The sequence below is a fragment of the Urocitellus parryii genome, chromosome 1 (assembly GCF_045843805.1).
Source record: "Urocitellus parryii isolate mUroPar1 chromosome 1, mUroPar1.hap1, whole genome shotgun sequence".
Lineage (NCBI taxonomy): Eukaryota > Metazoa > Chordata > Mammalia > Rodentia > Sciuridae > Urocitellus > Urocitellus parryii.
Genome location: NC_135531.1, coordinates 12,271,438 through 12,294,813, shown reverse-complemented (window position 1 = coordinate 12,294,813; position 23,376 = coordinate 12,271,438). Strand labels below are relative to the sequence as shown.

The 23,376-nt window shown below is 41.6% G+C and overlaps 1 protein-coding gene across 1 annotated transcript in view; it reads left to right on the top strand.

The window, feature by feature from the left end:
- Window positions 1-23,376, top strand: part of Dnah5 (dynein axonemal heavy chain 5) — a 218,748-nt gene that overhangs the window by 38,566 nt on the left and 156,806 nt on the right. The window contains exons 17-22 of the mRNA XM_077791415.1: window positions 195-340; window positions 5,944-6,115; window positions 6,772-6,999; window positions 8,331-8,521; window positions 8,609-8,696; window positions 11,199-11,332. Coding sequence (XP_077647541.1) covers window positions 195-340; window positions 5,944-6,115; window positions 6,772-6,999; window positions 8,331-8,521; window positions 8,609-8,696; window positions 11,199-11,332 — 959 coding nt within the window. The remainder of the gene's footprint in view (window positions 1-194; window positions 341-5,943; window positions 6,116-6,771; window positions 7,000-8,330; window positions 8,522-8,608; window positions 8,697-11,198; window positions 11,333-23,376) is intronic.

Genomic DNA, 23,376 nt, shown 5'->3' with positions numbered 1-23,376 from the left:
TGAAAAACTGCTCAGGAGGGACCGGGGAGAAGGCCAAGCGTGGAACTCTGGAGTGTCCCAGGGACCTATGGAAACTGAAAAGTGTTGCTCCTGCCATTGCTACTGGCATCTAATCGTGTGTGTGTGTGTGTGTGTGTGTGTGTGTAACAAAATGCTTTCCTTCATCTCCTTCATTTGCTTTTGTTTTTCCAAAGAGGACCTGGAGCTGCTGCTTGACCGAGTCAACGATTTGATTGAGTTCCGCATCGACGCCCTTCTAGAGGAAATGAGCGGCACCCTGCTTTGTCAACTCCCCCAGGAGGAGCCGCTCACCTGTGAAGAGTTCCTCCAAATGACAAAGGTCATTAGAAAATGGATAAAAAAGTTACTAAAAAAGTTTTCCTGCAGTTTGCTTTTCTATAAAGGGCAGTTTTTGAAGCAGACATTGGATTTTTTTCTTTCTACTTGCGATTGCTTCATGGCAGATATGATTCAAACACAGAACCTTCTGACAGTAGTTTGGGAATGAGGAGAAATGTACCTAAGCAGCCACTTGGGCACAAGGGGAAAAGTCACCTCTTTTCACATCACTGAGGGAAAGTACCATGGAACCCATTTCTAATTTTTCCATGGCTTATGAAGAGTAGAGCCTTGTTGTAGAAGAGCTTCTCCTAATCTAGGGGTCACCAATAAAACAGTTGCCGTGAGCGGCGTCTGGGCAGGGTCTCTCCCTGTATGTGTCAGTGGAGCAGTATTCCCAAACTGGTGTTCCGTGGCACACAATTGTGGAGCCACTTCTAGGAAACCTGGGAGAGGCCGGTTGATCCATCCTTATCAGCTAGACAACAGAGGGAACCCTCCAGAAATCTGAGCTCCCAGATGCCAGCTAGGGGCCAACCTTGCAATCAGCCTTTCCAAGGCCACCAATCTCAGTCCTGTGTAAACCCCTTTCTGCAGGCACAGAAATCTTTGGTTTAAATGAAATCATTCTTACATAACTGAAATGTAATGTCTGTGGTTCCTCATTGTCATGCTCCTCACTGTGGGTAAAATTTTTAAAATCTTTTTGGTTTTTTAACTTTGTTCTAATTAGTTATACATGACGGTAGAATGCATTTTGACATGTTGTACACACACGGAGCACAGCTTCTCCTTCCTCTGGCTGAACATGGTGCCGAGTCGCATGGGTTGTGTAATCATATATGTACATAGGGTAGTAATGTCCATTTCATTCTGCTGTCCTTCCCATGCCCACAGCCCTTCCCTCCCTCACTCCCCTCTGCACTATCCAAAGTCCCTTCATTCTCCCCCACTCCCATTATGGATCAGCATTCACTTATCAGAAGATACATTCAGCCTTTGTTTTTTGGGGGGTTTGGCTTATTTCACTTAGCATACTATTCTCCAGCTCCATCCATTTACCTGTAAATAGTATAATTACACTATTCTTTAAGGCTAAGTGATATTCCATTATGCATATGTACCACATTTTCTTTATCCATTGATCTGTTGAAGGGCATCTAGGTTGGTTCCATAGTTCAGCTATTGTGAATTGAGCTGCTATAAGCATTGATGTGGCTGCATCACTGTGTTTTGCTGATTTTAAGTCCTTTGGGTATAAACCAAGGAGCAGGATAGCCTGGTCAAATGGTGGTTCCATTCCAAGTTTTCTGAGGAACCTCCATACTGCTTTCCAGAGTAATTGCATCAATTTGCAGTCCCACCAGGAATGTATGAGTGTGCCATTTTCCCCACATCCTCGCCAACACTTATTATTTCTTGAATTCTTGATGATTGCCATTCTGACTGGAGTGGGATGAAATCTTAGAGTAGTTTTGACTTGCGTTTCTCTAATTGCTAGAGATGATGAACATTTTTTCATGTTTGTTGATCAATTGTATTTCTTCTAATGTGAAGTGTCTATTCAGTTCCTTTGACCATTTACTGATTGGGTTATTTTATAATTATTTTTTTTGGTGTTAAGTTTCTTGAGTTCTTTATATATCCTGAAGATTCGTGCTGTATCTGAGGTGCCTGTGGTAAAGATTTTCTTCCATTCTGTAGGCTCTCTCTTCACACTATTGTTTCCTTTGCTGAGAAGAAGCTTTTTAGTTTGAGTGCATCCCGTTTATTGATTCTTGGTTTTATTTCTTGTGCTTTAGGATTTTTGTTAAGGAAGTCAGATCCTAGGCTGATGTGGTGAAGATTTGGGCCTATGTTTTCTTCTATTAGGTGCAGGGTCTCTGTTCTAGTGCCTGAGTCTTTGATCCACTTTGAGTTGATTTGTGTGCAGGGTGAGACACTGAGGTTTAATTTCATTTGGCTACATGTGGATTTCCAGTTTTCCCAGCACCATCTGTTGAATAGACTAACTGTGGGTAAATTTGATCCCTGCCCAACCTTCCGACTCTTTTTTGTTCTCTTCCCATCTGAAAAAAACACTTAGCTGCACTGTTTATAAAAATAAAAAGTTTTAAAAATTTTCAAAGCAAGTTTTAGAATATTTTAAAAATGGGAAGCTTGGGATCCGAATCGTGATGCTACCATTGTTGTAATTGCCGTGTGTTTTATGCCTCTCAAAGCTGTGCTCCCTACCAGACGCACAGCAGAGTTTGCATCCTGCTTTGTTCTTCCCCAGTTAACATTTCTCCCAAACTACACTTTGTGTTGCTATCTGGCTTTCATAGGCACCATTTTAAAAATGGCTTTGGGATATTTTACTAGGTGGATGTGCTACAATTTATTTGCCAGTTTCTTATTGCTGGACGTTAAATGGCTTCCAAATTCTTTCTATTTTTCCAAGAGCTGCAATAAATATGTTTATATATCATGTTTTACCTTTTCAGAATTATTTCCTCTCTCAAAGTAAGATTACCATGTCAAAGAGCACGGCTTTACTTGATAGCTCTTGATATTCACAGCCAATTGTCTTTCAAAAAGGACGTTACCAACTTAGAATGCTGCGGGCATCCAGCAGTACCAGCCTCACCACCCCCAGGGAACACGGTTTTAGTGTGTCTTCCTGATTTTAGTTTAAGTAGCAAAAAATCATGTAACATAAATTGATTTGCATTTCCAATCACCAATATAAATGAATGCTTTTTGTTGGACTTTTTTTTAGACTTTTCACAATCTATTTATTTGTGGCTTTATTTTTGGAGCACCTAGGCCAACCAATGCTGGGACACAGCAGTAAATAAAATGTGAAATCCCAGTCAGGCAGGAGCCCACTTTTCAAGTGGACAATACAGAAAAACAAACAAAAAGCCTATGAGTAAACATGTCAGCTCGTGATAAATTCAATGGATAACAATTAAGAGGGTAATGGAGAAAAGCAGTGCCTAACCCAGAGTTGTGACTTTACACTGATGGTTTGGGGTGACTTTGGTGATTACATTTGAACCAAGGAAGCGAGGAAGGGAGCCATGTGAATAGCTTTGGGGAAGAGCTTTCCAGGCAGAGGGGACAGCAAGGGCAAAGGCCCTGAGGTAGAAACATGTGGTTTGGGCAGCTGGAGGGAGGTGTTGAGATGAAGTACATGGAATGTGTTGATATGCTGGGGCAGAAAATCAAGCAGAGAGGGAGAAAGATGGTTGGTAGTCTTGTCCCTGGAGAAGCTGGGGAGGCTCTGGCTCAGAACTTAGTGTATGAGATTACTCTTTCCTTATTTTTTTTTTAAATATTTTTTTCTTGTCAACGGACCTTTATTTATTTATTTATTTATTTATTTATTTATTTATTTATATGCAGTGCTGAGAATTGGACCCCGTGCCTCACATATGCTAGGCAAGCTCTACCACTGAGCCACCACCCCGGCCTCAGATTATCTTGAATAGGAGGAGAAAACCACTGCGTTCACTCCAACTGGAGGAAGTGGGGGAGGCTGGCTTGTCTTCCTGGGAGGGCTTGGGCGTGGGCTTCTGGAGGAATGTGAGGGGCAAGGGTGGTTAAAGACAGGAGGACACAGGTGTTGTGGAGCCACGTGGAGCGATTCCTGGGTCGCGTTAGGGGATGGTTGAGTCCGGGGGCTGTGAGCTCCCAGCAGCGAGCCTCTGCGTGGCCATGATGTGTGTGGGCAAGAAGAGAGGGTGGGTGGCCTGTAGAGGCTGGGCCTCACCTGGGAGGGTGGCCAAGGGCCGAGGGAGTGATGGGCTAAAGGATATCAGCAAAAGATTTGCCAAAGCCGAAGTATCGTGGGGATGAGGAAATCCTGGAGCTCCACGTGGGTCCACAAGGGGAGGCGGGTCAGGTCTGGTAACAGGTTCGGTTTCAATGTGCGAATGTCACCACGGAGGTGGGTTGTCAAGTGGGGTGAGTGGAAGCCATGGGTTTGGCTTATTTTGCTGGATACAGGGGCATTTTAATGAACCTTTTGTACTTTATCCTCATTCTGTTTATACTCTGCTTTATTAATTTCATGCTGTTTATATAATTTTTATAATCACGTCCTCTCAGAGAGAGAATTAAGAGATTTACACAAGGCTGTTAGAACTACATTAGTCTTTGAGCGTTTGTTGATTCTGTCTTCCAGAACCCTCAATATCAAGGCGTTTTGTGGTTTCCAATGTGTGTTTTATTACGGAGGGGTTGGAAGGACTGGGGGAAGGTCACTGAGGATTTCCTGGAGAGCTGGCTTTGAGAGCAGAGATCACATCATGGCCCACGTGTGCTTCTCTCCTCAAGGCAGTCAGAGGACTGAAGATGCAGACTTTGAAAATCATTACCACTCTCTCAGGGAATGAGGAGCTAATTTACACAGAATGACCAGCTGGACAGACACTTAGTTCCTGTGGATGTGTGTCATTTGCTGACCATTACTAATAACCAAGTCCTCCAGTACTTTGTGGCCAGCCCTGCGCTGGGCACTTAACATGTGATCTTAGCGAATGCTTGCAAGCATCAAAGGTGGATTCTTCCATTATCACCAGTTTACAGACAGGAAAACTGAGGCCAGAGAAGGATCTTCCATATCACCCAGAGCTAGGATTGGAACCCAGGAAATTTAGTACCAGGGTCTATACTTGTTACTAGATGATACTAACTTCATTCCATCCCTTATCTACTCTCAGACCTGCCTCTACCTTTTTTTTTCTTAATAACTGCTTCTCTCTTTTTTAGTTGTCTCTAAGCTTAGGGTTGAGATTGGTAGTTGGGTATAGTTCTGACTTGAGAGTGAAGTTATTTCATGCGTTGATGATAAAGAAGCTTGGTTGTATGTTTCAGTGTACATTAGAATGTTCCTGTGTTGATGGCATCCAAGTGCCGTGTGTCACAACAGTGGAGTGGAGGTGAAGGTCATGAATGAGCAGGTGACAGAGCCAGGAGGCTGATGTTTGATGTGGAAGGTCCAGGAGAATAGTAGAATTTCAAGGTGCATAAAAGAGAAACTTGAAATGAAGCTGGAGACTGTGGCCAGTTGACAAAAATCTCTTGCTTCCTAGGCTTATTTTCCAACCAGTGGTAAATAGCTGATTTCGTATATAGTGCTACAGAATCCATCACAGCGCTCCCAATCATGTTTTAATTCATATTTATAAAATTTTATTCCCGAGAAATGCATGATTGAGTTGGACAGGAGGGAAATAGACCTGAAATCAAGTAGGAGATAGCTGTGGCTTTTTGGCAAAGATGAGGAGAAAAGAAAGGCTGGCTGGAGCAGATTATGCAATATGACGGGAATGTCACAGAACGAGGCTACTGGTGGATCTGGGATTGCTGTCCTCCATGCTGGAAAAGCAAATGTAATTTTGGCTCGTCAACATTGCTCCAGGGTTTCCCTTGTCTGCAGTGCATTCGGAGGAGGCCTGGCGGGGGTGGGGGGTGGTACTGGGAGGATGAGGGCCAGCATTACTGCAGCCTAAGCTCTCCCCTGGAGCTGAACCTGTAGGCTCGCTGCTGTTCTTCAGGAACTCTCAAGAGCCAGATAAACAACGATGACATATGATAATCATTTTTATTTGGTAGGACCTTTGTGTAAATGGTGCTCAGATACTCCATTTTAAAAGCTCATTAGTGGAGGAAGCAGTCAATGAGCTCATCAACATGTTGTTGGACCAGCAAGTTCCACCCAAGGAGGAAAACGTGTTCAATGAGAATCATATTGATTCAAAAAGTGAAACTTCAGGTAAGAGGGGCGGTAAAAAAAAGGGTGTTGTTTTTCTAGGACATTTGTTGAAAACTACAATTTAATTTCCTACAGAGTGACTTAATTCCACAGTTCTGCAAATGCTGTCTCAATTTTAGAGTGATATTTATGTCTGAAATTGTGGTTCTGAGCAAGTTGTAATGACTCCATGTTGCTAATTCCCATTTTTTTGTGTGTGTGTGTTTGTTGAGTTCTGCAAACATGCACTTTTCCTGGGTCCTCTTTGGCACTTAGCTCTTTTGATTTAAGCCAGGGGAGCCGTTTTACTTCAGTTTACCTGTAGAGGAGGGTGGATTATGGGTCATGGATTGGAATTCTCCTTGAAGTCATTGCAGACTAGAGCAAAGCTTTTGCTGCACAGTCAAGAATGCTACAAGTGGAGAAGGAAAGTGGTTCTAAAGGGGTTTAGAGCGTTGGTGGGAGAGAGAACCAGCCTGTGGGCTCAGTGGCTGCAGCACCCAGCGCTCCTGCATCTCTCATTGGCTGTCTTCTCAGGCGGAGGAAGACTGTAATGGCCTCACTTTCTAAGAAGCATAACACTTAAGTGACATCAAACTTGCATGTCATCTGTCTTAATTTCTCCATTTGGTTGTGGCTTCTCTCTCTCACCCACCTCTATTTGTGTCATATCATAACAACAAAAAGAGAGGAAGGAACTTCTGATGCCTTGACATGGTCCCTTAACGCTGGGGCTGGCCCACTGTCTTTGACAGCAATCCCCAAAAAGAAGAAGCAGCCTGAGATGGTGGAGGTGGCCTGCGAGTTGCTGTCTCATTTCAACCACCAAAACGCAGATGCTCTTCTGAAAGTGACCAGGAACACTCTAGAGGCCATTCGCAAGCGCATCCATTCCTCCCACGTGATGAATTTCCGGGGTAAGGATCCCACACGGTTTGCAGGGTGGCTGATCAGGTGTAGCTATGTGTATGTGTGTGTGTGTGTGTGTGTGTGCGCGCACACTACATTCCTGATAAATCTAAAGAATTAAGAAACTCCACCATTTATTGAGTGCCTCCTTGTAAATTTCAACATTATAATCGTGGGTCATCCCAACAGTTCTAGAAGCGGATACCCTCACCACTCATGTTGAAGTAGAGAAAACTGGAGCAGGGAGAGATCAAATGAATTTCCTTAAGGTTACTTACCTTTGTTAATGGCATGAAAATCAACATTACTTTCAATCTTTTTGAAAAAAATGAAAATATATAAAATGAATTATTTTAATTGAGAAAGGAAAGGCACATACTTTGAAAGGAAGGCATATGGAAAAGATTCTTTCATTGTTAAATTGTTAGGTTATTGGCCCATCTTGTAAGGTGGAAAGAGTTTGCTGAAGTCACACTTATCTTCTTGACCTGCCTGTACTTTCCAGGGGCTTCCCTGTGCTGGCATTTAAGAGACGGCATTTGACATTTAATTAAAAGTGGATACGTGAAGTTTGGGGTTTTGAAAGAATGTTTTGTTGGTGGCATGGTTTATAATGTTTTATTTCACTTCAGACACAGGGTTATATTAGAAATTTTCAAATGTGGGTTGGGTGCTAAATATTAAATCACAATTATTTGTCAACTTCATACATTAAAGGTATTTCTACCTAAAGTTATGTGTGCTACATACATATATATCCATCTCTATGTATCTATGTCTATAATTTATCTATACCTAACTTTAAGAGCCCGTTGATATGGGTGGTGAGTTACATTTTATTTCCTTTTCATTTTTTTAGCTGTTCTGAGGGTAGAATATACACTGTGGTAGAGAAGGCATGTTTTATTTGAAATTACAAACTGTGGTTTGTTTTAATTTTGGCTAGTTTTGGTAGTTATTCTCATTTTTCATTCTTTGTGTATTTATTCTTCATTTAACTAATTTATCAGCATTCAGTTATTTGGGCAATATCATCTTTAATAGTTTAGATAAAAATTTATCCTTAAGCTTGAACATAGTAGGTTTTCTTTATGGATAGTAGACCAACAAATTATAATCAACAGAAAATGACTTGAGTTCTACTGAACTGCTCTCTTTTAAGCAAACCAAAAGCTTTTTTTTAAAAAATTCATTCACTCAACTAATATTTGCCTAATAATATATCTACTATGTGTTGTTCTAGGTGCTTTAGTTGTGGTTAGAAATGAAGTAAGTCCTGTTTTTGAATTAAAAATATCAATCCTCTACTGTTTTTTTTTTTTTTTTTTTGTAAACTCAGACAGCAATAGTGCATCTAAAGCGAAGCAGAACAATCTGCCTATTTTCCGGGCAAACATCACTCTGGCCATTCCCAACATTGCCATGGCGCCTGCCTTGGAAGACGTACAGCAGACCCTGAACAGAGCTGTGGAGTGCATTGTCAGTGTGCCCAAGGGGGTCAGACAATGGAGCAGGGAGCCCTCGTCCAAGGTGGGCCTGGGATGGGAAAGCTGTTTCATGTGGAAGCTGTTTATTTCCAGATAAGACAAAGCTGAAAAATATCCCTTTATATTGCAGAAAAAGGTACATGAAAGAAAAATGGCTGCCCTGCAGAATAATGAAGAGAGTGATTCTGAGGTCGAAATGGAAGACAATGAACTTCAAGGTAAATGCTCTTTGAGTTCTTTTAAAGTATTGTAAATCAACATTTATTGAGCTTCAATGTACCCTCCCCCAACCCCTATAGGATTCTCAAATCAAGCAAGAGCAGCGTATCAATCTATGAACCAATTTTAAGTCTATAAAATGTCAAGATCTGCATATTTTAATATTTCTGCATCAACACTGTGGTCTGCTTCTAGGGGGTTGACTGCAGCTGTTTTTGCTGATTTTTGGTCCAGTCTAATAATAAGAACTGGAGGCAAGAAAGGTTTTAATTTTTCAGTTTAAAGAGCCACTCACCATCAGCACAATGAACATTTCCTGGCACTAAGAGATGTTTTTCACCCACTCTGTTTCCGTTTTGTTAACATCTTGTGAGTGTCACTGTGTGTCTGGTGGCTTTTATTTGTGTTATGTAAAATCCGACAGCCTAAGACACCCAAGTTGCATGTGGTATTAAATGTTGTCCTTGGTCCTCACACTCCCTTACGTCAGCCCCACAAACCCCAGCCCCTGTGTAGTCCTGTTGGTGTCTACCTCCTCTGAAGCGATAAATCAACTAGCCAAGGAAGAAACTGAGGTGTGAGTGGGCTGGGAGTGACGTGAGAGGCCCTGGGTTCCATCCCCAGCATCACAAAAATAACCAGACCAAATCAAACAAAAACAAACCAGAAAACAAAAGTGTTGCTGGAGGATAAATACAGCACAGATCAACTTTCCCTATGACTTACAAAATGATTTTTTATTAATCTAAGCTCAAAACCTCTACTATTATTATACTGATTTCCAATCGTATATTATTTGGAAACATTGCTTTAATTTCCTGGGTAGCTTAAAATTCAGAATTTTCTAGACTAAAAATACATTCAATCATGAATCATATCTAAGTTGAGAAGAAAAACATTGATCAAAAATTGTACATATTTTTTTTGTCAGGACCAATGAATTAAGGAACTAATCGATTTTTCTTTCTGCAACTCAGATCTTTTTTTTTTTTCCTTCCTTCAGTACAAACCCAGGGCCTTGTACCTGCTGGTCAAGCACTCTTCCACTGAGCCACACCCAGCCCCCAAATCTTTTACTAAGTTCTATTGAATTTTCATTTGATTTGTTCTTCTTTTTGATTTTACAACTTGTATTTGGTTCTTTTCTGTTTCTGTCTCATTATTGATATTTCCCATTTTCAGAGATATCACTCTCATAAGTTCCTTTATTTCTTTAAATATGATTTCTGTACTTCTTGGAACACATTTACAAAAGCTATTTAAACTCTTTGCCTAATAAGTCCAACGTCTGAGTTTCCTCATGGGTAGCTTCTGTTGGCTGCTTTTATTTCCCTGTGTGGGCTCTACTTTCCCATGTCTTTGTGTGTCTCACACTTTTTTTTTCTTGGTTGAAAATTAGACATTTTAAAGAATGGCAATTCTGAAAATTCATTGATAGGTTTTGCTACTATCATGATTTCTCTTTTTCTTTATCGAATGTCATGGATTAATTGCGTAAAAACTATTTTTGGGTTATAAGCTACTATACTCTCTGGGCAGTTAGTGGCCAATTAATGACTGTACAGAGATTTCCTTGACCATTTTGAAGCAAGAATCTTTGCCCTTTGCTTAGAGACTCTGCACCTGCTCTGGAACCCAGCAAGGCCCAGTCAGTTTAAACCACTACACAAGTCTTTACTCACTGATGCTGCAAGGCCTCAGATTCAGACAGAAGTGAAAGGCTGAGGCCTTCTGGGGTCTTCCCTGGGCATGCTGATGCCTCTGCTCCTGAATGTGTGAATGTGGATTCCTAGAGCCCCAGGGCGGCTCTACTTCAGGGCTTACAGCGCCCTCTGTGGACATCGCTTTCCCCAGACCTTTTAACTTTTTTGGCTACCATCTTGTTTGCCCCAACTAATATCATTGTCTCAAGTTGCTGTGAAGTTAAATAATTGTTGTTGCTAATAAAAAAAAATATATATTTTGGCAAATGACTTGGGGGTCAGACATTTTTTCCCCCACTCAGTAAAATTCTGCATCATGTCATGTAAAGATAAATTCCTTGAGCACAGCTTTTCCAGGGAGCTTCTAGGTGTGTTGATTACTGATTACTGATTAGAGACCCCACCCTCTGAGGAGCTCCAAACTCAGCCCTGACCCTCCGGGCACTGCTAGGTTGAGGGTTCTCACAGCTGCTTGGGATGTAAGTCTGCTGTTTTTCAAAGCTTCCACAGCCAGAGAGGAGTCAGCGGGAAGAGAGCAAGTTAAACACATGACACTTGGTCCTGTCACCTGGATCCCATATTTTTTCTTGAATTAACACTCTTTGGATTGCTGTAAGATGGAGTTAATTTCCAGAGTCCTGAAACTTTGAGAATGTCAAAAATCTTCACGATTTTTATTGCTTTTAGGAAGGAGATACTTTATGGTATCTTTGCTTTACCATGACAGAGATCTCCCATCTGTTAATAGCACATTGCCTATGCTGTTGATTTAAACTTTTGTCTCTTTTCTGCTTTCAGAGACGATTGAGGTGGCATCTGTGACCTTACCCATTCCAGTGCAACCCAAGAACTATTATAAGAATGTGTCCGACAATAAGGAGATTGTAAAATTAGTCTCTGTGCTGAGCACAATCATCAGCTCTACCAAAAAGGTACGTCCCGAGGCCTGTGGCCCGGCCCTGGGCCTCACAGCCAGCCTGTGTGAAGGGGAAGGGGACAAGCTCCTACTGTGGGGTACTGAGTCACACCCAGGGCCTCAGTGCCTGGCGAAAGGCAGCTTGTGTGTACTGAGCAAAAGCTTGTCACCTGAAGATCCCTAACCTAGGGTGACAGTGAAGACAGCTGTTATTCCCTGTTACGTGTGTTTTTCTAGTAAATGTCTCTAACCTCTTCTCTTGATACAAATGAGTTAAAAACATCTAGTATATCCCAAACCACAAATCAGATTGACATTACCATTCCCCTTCCAAGAGTCAAATAGAATAAGGTTTACAGTCTATTTTCCACATTTACATAGGTAAGCCTTATAAAATATCAGATGAAAATGTAATAATATCATATAAAATTTTATATAAACACAATAAATATATACACATACACATATTTTCTCCACATGGAAACCAGATAAAGCTGAGACTAAAAAAATAATACTGGTCCTGTCAACACAAACCTGTACAGGATATGGCTGTAGATTCAGGTTAATTTTTTTCCCTTCCAACTTGTTTTTTCTCTCAGCTTCCCCTTTTTTATTAAGCAAATTTACTCTTTTTTTAATTTATTATTGGTCTTTCAAACTATTACATAGTTCTTAATACATCATATTACACGGTTTGATTCAAGTGGGTTATGAACTCCCACTTTTACCCCGTATACAGATTGCTGAATCACATCAGTTACCCTTCCATTGATTGACATATTGCCTTTCTCGTGTCTGATGTATTCTGCTGTCTGTCCTATTCTCTACTATCCCCCCTCCCCTCCCCTCCCCTCCCCTTTACTCTCTCTACCCTTCTACTGTAAATCATTTCTTCCATTTGTATTATCTTGTCTTAACCCTCCTTTCCTCTTATATGTCATTTTGTATAATCCTGAGGATAGCCTTCCATTTCCATGCAATTCCCCTTCTCACTCCCTTTCCCTCCCACCTCTCATCCCTGTTTAATGTAAATCTTCTTCTCAAGCTCTTCGTCCCTACCCTGTCCTTGTTTACTCCCCTTATATCAAAGGAGTCATTTGGTATTTGTTTTTTAAAGATTGACTAGCTTCACTTAGCATAATCTGCTCTAATGCCATCCATTTCCCTCCAAATTCTATGATTTTGTCATTTTTTAATGCAGAGTAATACTCCATAGTGTATAAATGCCACATTTTTTTTATCCATTCATCTATTGAAGGGCATCTAGGCTGATTCCACAGTCTTGCTATCGTGAATTGAGCTGCTATGAACATCGATGTAGCAGTGTCCCTGTAGCATGCACTTATTAGGTCTTTAGGGAATAGACCGAGAAGGGGAATAGCTGGGTCAAATGGTGGTTCCATTCCCAGCTTTCCAAGAAATCTCCATACTGCTTTCCAAATTGGCTGCACCAGTTTGCAGTCCCACCAGCAATGAACAAGAGTGCCCTTTTCCCCACATCCTCTCCAGCACTTATTGTTGTTTGACTTCCTAATGGCTGCCAATCTTACTGGAGTGAGATGGTATCTTAGGGTGGTTTTGATTTGCATTTCTCTGACTGCTAGCGATGGTGAGCATTTTTTCATGTATTTATTGATTGATTGTATGTCCTCCTCTGAGAAGTGTCTGTTCAGGTCCTTGGCCTTATTGATTGGGTTATTTGTTATCTTATTGTCTAATTTTTTGAGTTCTTTGTATATTCTGGTTATTAGGGCTCTATCTGAAGTGTGTGGAGTAAAGATTTGTTCCCAGGATGTAGGCTCCCTGTTTATCTCTCTTATTGTTTCTTTTGTTGAGAAAAAACTTTTTAGTTTGAGTAAGTCCCATTTGTTGATTCTAGTTGTTAACTCTTGCTCTATGGGTGTCCTATTGAGGAATTTGGAGCCCGATCCCACAGCATGTAGATCATAACCAACTTTTTCTTCTATCAGATGCCATGTCTCTGATTTAATATCAAGCTCCTTGATCCATTTTGAGTTAACTTTTGTGCATGGCGAGAGATAGGGATTCAGATTCATTTTGATGCAAATGGATTTCCAGTTTTCCCAGCACCATTTGTTGAAGATGCTATCCTTCCTCCATTGCATGCTTTTAGCCCCTTTATCAAATATAAGATAGTTTTAGTTTTGTGGATTGGTTACTGTGTCCTCTATTCTGTACCATTGGTCCACCCGCCTGTTTTGGTACCAGTACCATGCTGTTTTTGTTACTATTGCTCTGTAGTATAGTTTGAAGTCTGGTATCGCTATACCGCCTGATTCACACTTCCTGCTTAGTATCGTTTTTGCTATTCTGGGTCTTTTATTATTCCATATGAATTTCATGATTCTTTTATCTATTTCTACAAGATATGCTGTTGGGATTTTGATTGGCATTGCATTGAACTTATAGAGAACTTTTGGTAATATCGCCATTTTGATGATGTTAGTTCTGCCTATCCATGAGCAGGGTATATTTTTCCATCTTCTAAGGTCTTCTTCTATATCTTTCTTTAGGGTTCTGTAATTTTCATTGTATAAATATTTCACCTCTTTTGTTAGGTTGATTCCCAAGTATTTTATTTTTTGGGGGGATATTGTGAATGGAGTAGTTGTCCTCATTTCCATTTCAGAGGATTTGTCGCTGATATACAGGAATGCCTTTGATTTATGCGTGTTGATATTATATCCTGCCACTTTGCTGAATTCATTTATTAGCTCTAATAGCTTCTTTGTAGACCCTTTTGGGTCTGCTAGGTATAGGATCATATCATCTGCAAATAGTGATAATTTAAGTTCTTCTTTTCCTATTTTTATGCCTTTAATTTCTTTCGTCTGCCTAATTGCTCTGGCCAGTGTTTCGAGGATTATGTTGAACAGAAGTGGTGAGAGAGGGCATCCCTGTCTTGTACCAGATCTTAGAGGGAATGCCTTCAATTTTTCTCCATTCAGAATGATGCTGGCCTGTGGCTTATCATAGATTGCTTTTACAATGTTGAGGTATGATCCAGTTATCCCTAATTTTTCTAGAGTTTTGAACATAAAGGGATGCTGTACTTTGTCGAAAGCTTTTTCTGCATCTATCGAGATGATCATATGGTTCTTATTTTTAAGTCTATTGATGTGGTGAATAACATTTATTGATTTCCGTATATTAAACCAGCCTTGCATCCCAGGGATGAATACTACTTGATCATGGTGTATAATTTTTTTGATATGTATTTGAATCCGATTCGCCAGAATTTTATTGAGGATTTTTGCGTCAATGTTCATTAGAGATATTGGTCTGTAGTTTTCTTTCTTTGAAGTGTCTTTGTCTGGTTTCGGAATCAGGGTGATGTTGGCCTCGTAGAATGAATTTGGAAGTTCTCCATCTTTTTCTATTTCCTGAAATAGCTTGAAAAGTATTGGTGTTAGTTCCTCTTTAAAGGTTTTGTAAAACTCTTCTGTATACCCATCCGGTCCTGGGCTTTTCTTAGTTGGTAATCTTTTGATGGTTTCTTCTATTTCCTCTATTGTTATTGGTCTGTTTAGATTGTCTATATCCTCCTGCCTCAATCTGGGCAGATCATATGACTTAAGAAATTTATCGATGCCTTCATTATCTTCTATTTTATTGGAGTATAAGGATTCAAAATAATTTCTGATTATCTTCTGTATTTCTGAAGTGTCTGTTGTGATATTGCCTTTTTCATCCCGTATGCTAGTAATTTGGGTTCTCTCTCTTCTTCTCTTCGTTAGCATGGCTAAGGGTCTGTCAATTTTATTTATTTTTTCAAAGAACCAACTTTTAGTTTTGTCAATTTTTTCAATTGTTTCTTTTGTTTCAATTTCATTAATTTCAGCTCTGATTTTAATTATTTCTTGCCTTCTACTTCTTTTGCTGTTGTTTTGCTCTTCTTTTTCTAGGATTTTGAGATGAAGTATGAGATCATTTATTTGTTGGTTTTTTCTTTTTTTGAGGAATGAACTCCAAGCAATGAATTTTCCTCTTAGAACTGCTTTCAATGTGTCCCATAGATTCCGATATGTTGTGTCTGTGTTTTCATTTGACTCTAGGAAGTTTTTAATTTCCTCCTTGATGTCTTCTAAAACCCATGGATCATTCAGCAACCTATTGTTCATTCTCCAAGTGATGCTTGATTTTTCCTTCCTTCTTTTATCATTGATTTTCAGTTTCATTCCATTGTGGTCAGATAAGATGCATGGTATTATCTCTACCCCTTTATATTGTCTAAGATTTGCCCTGTGACATAATATATGGTCTATTTTTGAGAAGGTTCCATGTGCTGCTGAGAAAAAAGTGTAACTACTTGATGTTGGGTGGTATAGTCTATATATGTCAATTAGGTCTAGGTTGTTAATTGTGTTATTGAGTTCTATAGTTTCCTTATTTAACTTTTGTTTGGAAGATCTGTCCAGTGGTGAGAGAGGTGTGTTGAAGTCTCCCATGATTATTGTATGGTGGTCTATTAGACTCTTGAACTTGAGAAGAGTTTGCTTGATGAACAAAGCTGCACCATTATTTGGGGCATATATATTTATGATTGTTATGTCTTGTTGGTGTATGGTTCCCTTGAGCAGTATGAAGTGTCCTTCTTTATCCCTTTTGATTAACTTTGGTTTGAAATCTATTTTATTAGATATGAGTATGGCCACTCCTGCTTGTTTCCGCAGTCCATATGAGTGGTATGATTTTTCCCAACCTTTCACCTTCAGTCTATGAATATCTTTTCCTATCAGATGCGTCTCCTGTAGGCAGCATATTGTTGGGTCTTGTTTTGTGATCCATTCTACTAGCTTGTGTCTCTTGATTGGTGAGTTTAAGCCATTAACATTTAGGGTTATTATTGAGATATGGTTTGTTCTTCTAGCCATATTTGTTTATTGATGTTACTAAACCTGATTTGTTATCCACTTTGACTACTTTCCCCCCTTTACTGTCCTACCTCCCATTGTTGGTTTTCAATGTTATTTTCCATTTCCTCTTCCTGTAATGTTTTGCCAAGGATTTTTTGAAGAGATGGTTTTCTAGCTGTGAATTCTTTTAACTTTTGTTTATCGTGGAAGGTTTTAATTTCATCTTCTATCCTGAAGCTTAATTTCGCTGGGTACACGATTCTTGGTTGGAACCCATTTTCTTTCAGAGTTTGAAATATGTTATTCCAGGATCTTCTAGCTTTCAGAGTCTGTGTTGAGAGATCAGCTGTTATCCTGATTGGTTTACCCCTAAATGTAATCTGCTTTCTTTCTCTTGCAGCTTTTAAAATTCTCTCCTTATTCTGTATGTTGGACATCTTCATTATAATGTGTCTAGGTGTGGATCTCTTATGATTTTGCACATTTGGCGTCCTGTAGGCTTCTAGGATTTGGGATTCTGTCTCATTCTTCAAGTCTGGGAAGTTTTCTCGTATTATTTCACTGAATAGAATGTTTATTCCTTTGGAATGGAGCTCTGTGCCTTCCTGTATCCCAATGACTCTTAAATTTGGTCTTTTGATATTGTCCCATAATTTTTGGATGTTCTGCTCATGGTTTCTTAGCAGTCTTGCTGAGCTATCTCTGTTCTTTTCCAGTTGAAATACTTTGTCTTCATTGTCTGATGTTCTCTCTTCTAAGTGATCTACTCTGCTGGTAGTATTCTCAACTGAGTTTTTAAGTTGGTTTACTGTTTCCTGCATTTCTAGGATTTCTATTTGTTTGTTTTTTATTACCTCTCTCTCCCTGTGAAATTGATCTTTTACTTCCTGGATTTGTTTGTCAATGTGATCTTTCATTGTCTGATTTTGCTGTCTCATGTCTTCCTTGAGACTCCAGATCATCTGAAGCATATATATCCTCAACTCTTTATCTGACATTCCATCTGTTGCAGCTATTACCTCTTCTAAAGTTGAGTTGACCTGCATTGCTTGTGGTCCTTTCTTTCCTTGTCTTTTCATACTGCTCGCATTTCTTTCTGCTTGGTGCAACTGTTGTGTTTTTGAAATTTACCCCCTATTTATTTATATTGCTCTTGTATAGTTGGGAAGTCTCCCTTGCAGGGCGGGTAGTGGATCTGCTCCTCCTCTAATTAGGGTGATCTGTCTACCCCACTGATCGGTCACAGGTCTGCCCCCCCTGCGGGCACGGGTGGCGGCTCTGCTCTGCCCCCACTCCAATTATGGTAACATAACTACCATGCCCTGGGGTCGTTGGTCCTGATCTGGATGTGGGTGGCGGCTCTGCTGGGTCCCCACTCCAATTGGTGTGACGTGTCTACCGCGCTGGCAGGCCTCTAGGCCGGTGGGTCGCAGTTCTGCACAGCCCCCACTCCCAATGGGGGTACCTGACTACCTCTCCAACGGGTCGCTGAGCCCCCTCCGGACCTGGGAGGCGACCCTGCTCCACCCCCACTCCAACCAGTGTGACGCGACTGCCTCGGTGTTGCGTGTCCACCACGCTGGCAAGCTACCTGGCCTGTCTTTCCAGTGGGCTGCAGGTCTGCCTGCCCTGCTTGCTCAGATGGCAGCTCTGCACAGCCCCTACTCCAAATGAGGTTACTTGGCTACCGCGCCTCGGGGTTGCTGGTCCTATTCTAGGCGTGGGCGGCTACTCTCTTCAGCCCCAGCTGCGTTTGGTGTGTTATGATACCACGCCGGCGGGTCACTTGGCCTGCTCTGGGCGCAGGAGGAAGCTCCACTCTGTCCCACAGCACCCAGCAGGAGCCTGACTGAGAAGCAGACACCTCTGGTTCCCTATCCTTGGGCCGAAGCAACTTCGGTAGCCAGAACCCCGCCTCTCGGATCCCGATACACTCACCGCTGGGAGCTGGCTCCAGCGAGCGACCCCCACGGGTTCCCCTGCCCCCAGGCCAAAACTGTTCCGGGAGTCAGAGCCCAGTCGCCCCAAGCTCAGCGCACGCTCCACTTGGAGCTAGCCTCCACCGGCAGTCTCCGCAGTTTCCTGAGACCTGGGCCAGGTTAGTCTCGGGAACCAGAATCCAGCTCCCCAGTCCCGAGCCTGAGCAAGAAATCTGTCTGCTAGATGCAGGCCAATACCAGCCTGAAATCACCTGTTCCGTAGCTGAATGAGCTGAGATCCCAGGAGAGCCCTGATGGCGGATGCCGACTGCCGGTTCGGGCGGGGCGGGCCGGGCCAAGCCGCTCGGGTGTCCGCCTCTTACAAAAGTGGCCGCTGGTTTCAGGACTCGACTTCTGCACCCGCCGCGGGGCCACCTATGGAGCCGGGTAGCTGCGGCTGTGTGGTTAGGTACCAGGCGGGTGAGGGGGCTGCTCCCAGAGCGAGCTCTATGACTCCCAGGGGAGCCCTGATGGCGGAGGCCGACTGCCGGTTCGGGCGGGGCGGGTCAGGCCGCTCGGGTGTCAGCCACTTGCAAAAGTGGCCGCTGGTTTCAGGACTCGACTTCTGCACCCGCCGCGGGGCCACCCGTGGAGCCAGGTAGCTGTGGTCGCATGGTTAGGAACCGGGCAGGTGAAGTGGCTGTTCCCAGAGCGAGCTCTAGGCCTCCCAGGGGAGCTGCTTGCCGAGCGGCTGATGTCTGCGGGACTAGACCTCTGTGCCCGAGAGGCTGTCCAAGATCCACTTCTCTGGGACGAACTGTCACTTCCAATAAACCTACCAGTTCACGGCTGCTCTCCTCTTAAGGGAATTATGCTAGAAGTTCCTCCGTAGGTAGGCTGCATCTGTTCAGGTGGGTCTTTCTTATCCCGTTAAAGTGGAGACGCTGGAATCACTGCTTCCTCGCCGGCTGCCATGTTGGATCAACACCCCGCAAATTTACTCTTGTAACAAAAAAGACTTAGAACCCTGAAATCATCTCCCGTACCCCCACCAAATTTGTTAAAGAGTTTTTAGCAAGTAATCACACAACCAATCCTGTAAGGTCCATCCATAAGGTCCCAGATCTCTCTCTCCAGAAACCACCAAGCATGTGCACTGGGCGCAGATGCTGAGCACCCTCAGGTAGGATCTAGCTAACCTGGTTAATTAGCCAAGAGGAACCAGTACCTCTTGAAACCATTAAAACAATGTTTATTCCCATAGCACTGGGACCTCTTGACTTCAGGAGCATTTCTCAGTGTTGTAGGAACAATTTTCTGCTCAGAGAACACATCTCTTCTGTTACTGGGTCTGGCTAGAAGGAGCTACATTTGTTTGAAAGCACTCTGAAAACTTCCCATTGACATAACAATTTGAGGAAATGTTACTTAGTGTTAATATCTTCCCAAGGGACCCTTAAGTCTTTGCGTTTATGCAAATTTAATTTTCCTATTTTAATATACTGAAGGTTCTGAATTTAACTGCCTCAGGGACAGTGTTCACATAATTCAATAAATATCTAGTGCTTAGTTGATCAGGTTCTATACCAAATGATAAAGGTAAGAAGAATAGCCTATGAGAACAATAAATATTCAGATACATTTTCAAATGTCTCAGTCATCACAGAAAATATAATGTCATCCATGAAGTCCATCACTTTTGTGAATATAATCAGCCTTTATTAGCAAATCTAAGGATAAGGTGCAGTAGCTGAAATGATACTGCTGGCAACAAAATACTTACATGTGTCAATTTTGTTGCATTTCCATTTCTTTTATATGGAGGAAATGAACAGATCTCAGTCATCTTTAAAATAGCAGGAAGGAGTGACAGTTTCCTGAAGAATTTTTTCCCCAGATTTACATAACGGACAAATTATTTCGGGGAGAAGGGATGCACAGGCAGTGACAACACTAGACACGGGCAGCCCTCCACCGCCTTGGACCCTTCTGGAGGAGTCTGCTTCTACCATAGGACATCCTGTGACCTCACCAGGAGTCCTGTCCTCCTGCCAGGGCTGATGGCTCAGAATGCAAACCCAGTCTACATTCAACACATGCCTCAGTTGACCGTCCATTTCTAACACTGCCTGGCTTTAAACAAGGAGTTGGACTAAACTACCCAAACCACCCAAACCACCTTGGCAATGGAGATAACTGAAGCAGAACAGCTCACCTGTGTAGCTCATGTAATTCTCCCTTTAAACTCTAGGATTCCTTCACCCTAAAAATTAGCTTTCTTTTAATAAGCATTGACACTTTCTTCTAACATAAGGGCAAATCTTATTGAGTGAGGGTGTTTTCTTCATAGTATGAACTCTTGGAGCGGAAAGAGCTCAGGATTCTGGCATTTCTACCCCTATGCAGGAGTCTTTGATGTCTATACTTGTTCCTCTGAACCATAGTGCATCTGTGATCATGCCGCTTTCCTGTGTCACACGTTGATGTCTATACATCATCCCACACCAGGGGACCAGGTATAGTGGGATAAACCACGGCAGTCTTAGCTTTCTGCATTTCACTGGATAGGGAACTCGGCACCCAATGAAGGCACCCAGTGAGGCTGTGAGGGATGCTAGCTGTATGTGGGGAGGCAGAGTTAAGGACTCCTTGGTTTGGTGCAGGTTGGTGCAATGTACTTAAAACAGTTGTACAGTTTAGAAGGCTGTCGGTAATGATCTGTTGTTTCAAATGGTTGCAGTTGTTATGCCTCATTTTACTTAACATTTTTTCTCACACAGATATGACTTTTAAGTTATGATATAATCTAATGAAAAAAAAACTCTATCCCCCAAAGGCATAAACATTAGAAATGAAGAGTCATTTAAAAAAAATCTTTATAGGTAATATGACCTCTACCAAGTAAATCTGAGACTAATCAGAAAAAAAAGTTGTGTGACCCAACATCAGTTAAGTTTGTTAAAAGATAAGTAATAGCATTTCTGATAAAATACATTAAATATGTTCCTGAAAATTTTTGTTTTGAGAAGTTATATATTTACTATTAAATGATAAGAATTTTGAGAAAAATGGGATAGAGGCAGACACATAAAATCTAGGAAATTTTGTAATGAGTTTATCCCAAAATGTTTTTGATCACAGTAAAATGTGAATATGTTTAATAATGCTGTAGAAATTAAAGAATTTTACTAGAAAGAGGTGAAAGAAGCTCAGGAGGTGTTCAAGGAGCAGGGGAGGTTACGGAGGCACAGAAGCATCGATACAGCATGGAGACCAGGCTGAGCTGTGCCAAGAACCAAGACAGGTGGTGGCCCGACTGGCGTGGAGGCAGGAAGTGGTTCAGGGAGCAGGTGCACAAGGCCCTGCCTCTCGGAGGCCTGCTGCTATGGCATGTGTGGAGCAAAGCGCTGGGAGGAATGACATCTCATAATGAGACCCTCCATCACCCATTTACCAGTGTGTGTGAGCCATGTCACCTTACAGAGGCACACTGGTTAGCAAACTGAACTGATTACTAAACAAGAAAGTATTAAAACTTACATGGCATTCATGGCTAGTTATAAAAATAGTGGAAAAAGATCTTGTTTGCCATGACAACATCATGGAGAAATACCTAGGAAACATGTTTAATAAGAAGTGTGTGGGGTCTCTATGAGGATTAGTCTAAAACTCAAGGAATTTTGGAAAAAAGATTCAAAATAGGGATGAGAAGATGTATTATTACACACATATCAATTTTATTCAGATTTTAAACATTTTTTATGGGATTCCATGGATCTCCTAATGGGATTTGATGCTGGCTGTTCCCTTTGTCCCACCCCCTCCAGAACTAAGGTCCACCCTTCTCCACCTGACTGTCCGACCTCGGCAGCACGTCAGCAGGGTCCCATGGAAGTTTTCAAGGGGTTCAACCCATGAGGCATCTTGGAGCTCTGAGCAGTAGAGGGCAGTCACTTCATTGTGTTTTCCCTCCTGCCTCATACCTCCCCAGTGGCAGGACTTTGAACTCTGCTTTTTTTCTTTTAAATTTTTATTTTTAAAATTTGTTCTAATTAGTTATACATGACAGTAGAATGCATTTTCACAAGTTGTACACAAATGGAGCACAACTTCTCCTTCCCCTGGCTGAACATGGTGCAGAGTCACACTGGTAGTATAATCGCACGTGTATACAGGGTAATAATGTCCATTTCATTCCACTGCCCTTCCCATCCCCACATCCCTTCCCCTCTCTCACTCCCCTCTGCACAGTCCAAAGTCCCTTCATTCTCATCCCCCAATTATAAATCAGCATCTACTTATTAGAATAATCAGCCTTTGTTTTGGGGGGGTTTACCTTATTTTGCTTAGCATAATATTCTCCAGTTCCATCCATTTACTGACAAATACCATAATTTTATTCTTCTTTAAGGCTGAGTAATATTCCATTATGTATATGAACCACATTTTCTTTATCCATTCATCTGTTGAAGGGCATCTTGGTTGGTTCCATGTTTTAACTATTGTGAACTGAGCTGCTATAAACATTGATGTGGCTGCATCACTGTATTATGCTGATTTTAAGTCCTTTGGGCTTAAACTGAGGGGTGGGATAACTGGGTCAAATGGTGGTTCCATTCCAAGTTTTCTAAGGAATCTCCATACTACTTTCCAGAGTGGTTGCACCAATTTGCAGTCCTACCAGCAGTGTATGAGTGTACATTTCCCCCGCACATCCTCACCAACACTTATTGTTATTTGTATTCTTGATAACTGCTATTCTGACTGGAGTGAGATAGAATCTTAGGCTAGTTTTGATTGGCATTTCTGTAATCACTAGAGATGATGAACATTTTTTCATATGTTTGTTGATTGTATTTTTTCTGTGAAGAGTCTGTTAAGTTCCTTAGCCCATTTATTGATTGGGTTATTATTATTATTATTTTTTGGTGTTAAGTTTTTTTGGTTCTTTATATATCCTGGATATTTGTTCTCTATCTGAGGTACGTGTGGTAAAGATTTTCTTCCATCCTGTAGGCTCTCTCTTCACATTATTGTTTCCTTTGCTGAGAAGAAGCTTTTTAGTTTGAGTCCATCCCACTTATTGATTTTTGTTTTTGCTTCCTTATGCTTTAGGAGTCTGGTTAAAGAAGTCAGTTCCTAAGTCAACACTGTGGAGATTTGCTCCCACTTTTTCTTCTATTAACTACAGGGTCTCTGCTTTGGCGCCTATGGCTTTAATCCACTTTGAGTTGATTTTTGTGCAGGGTGAGACACAGAGGTTT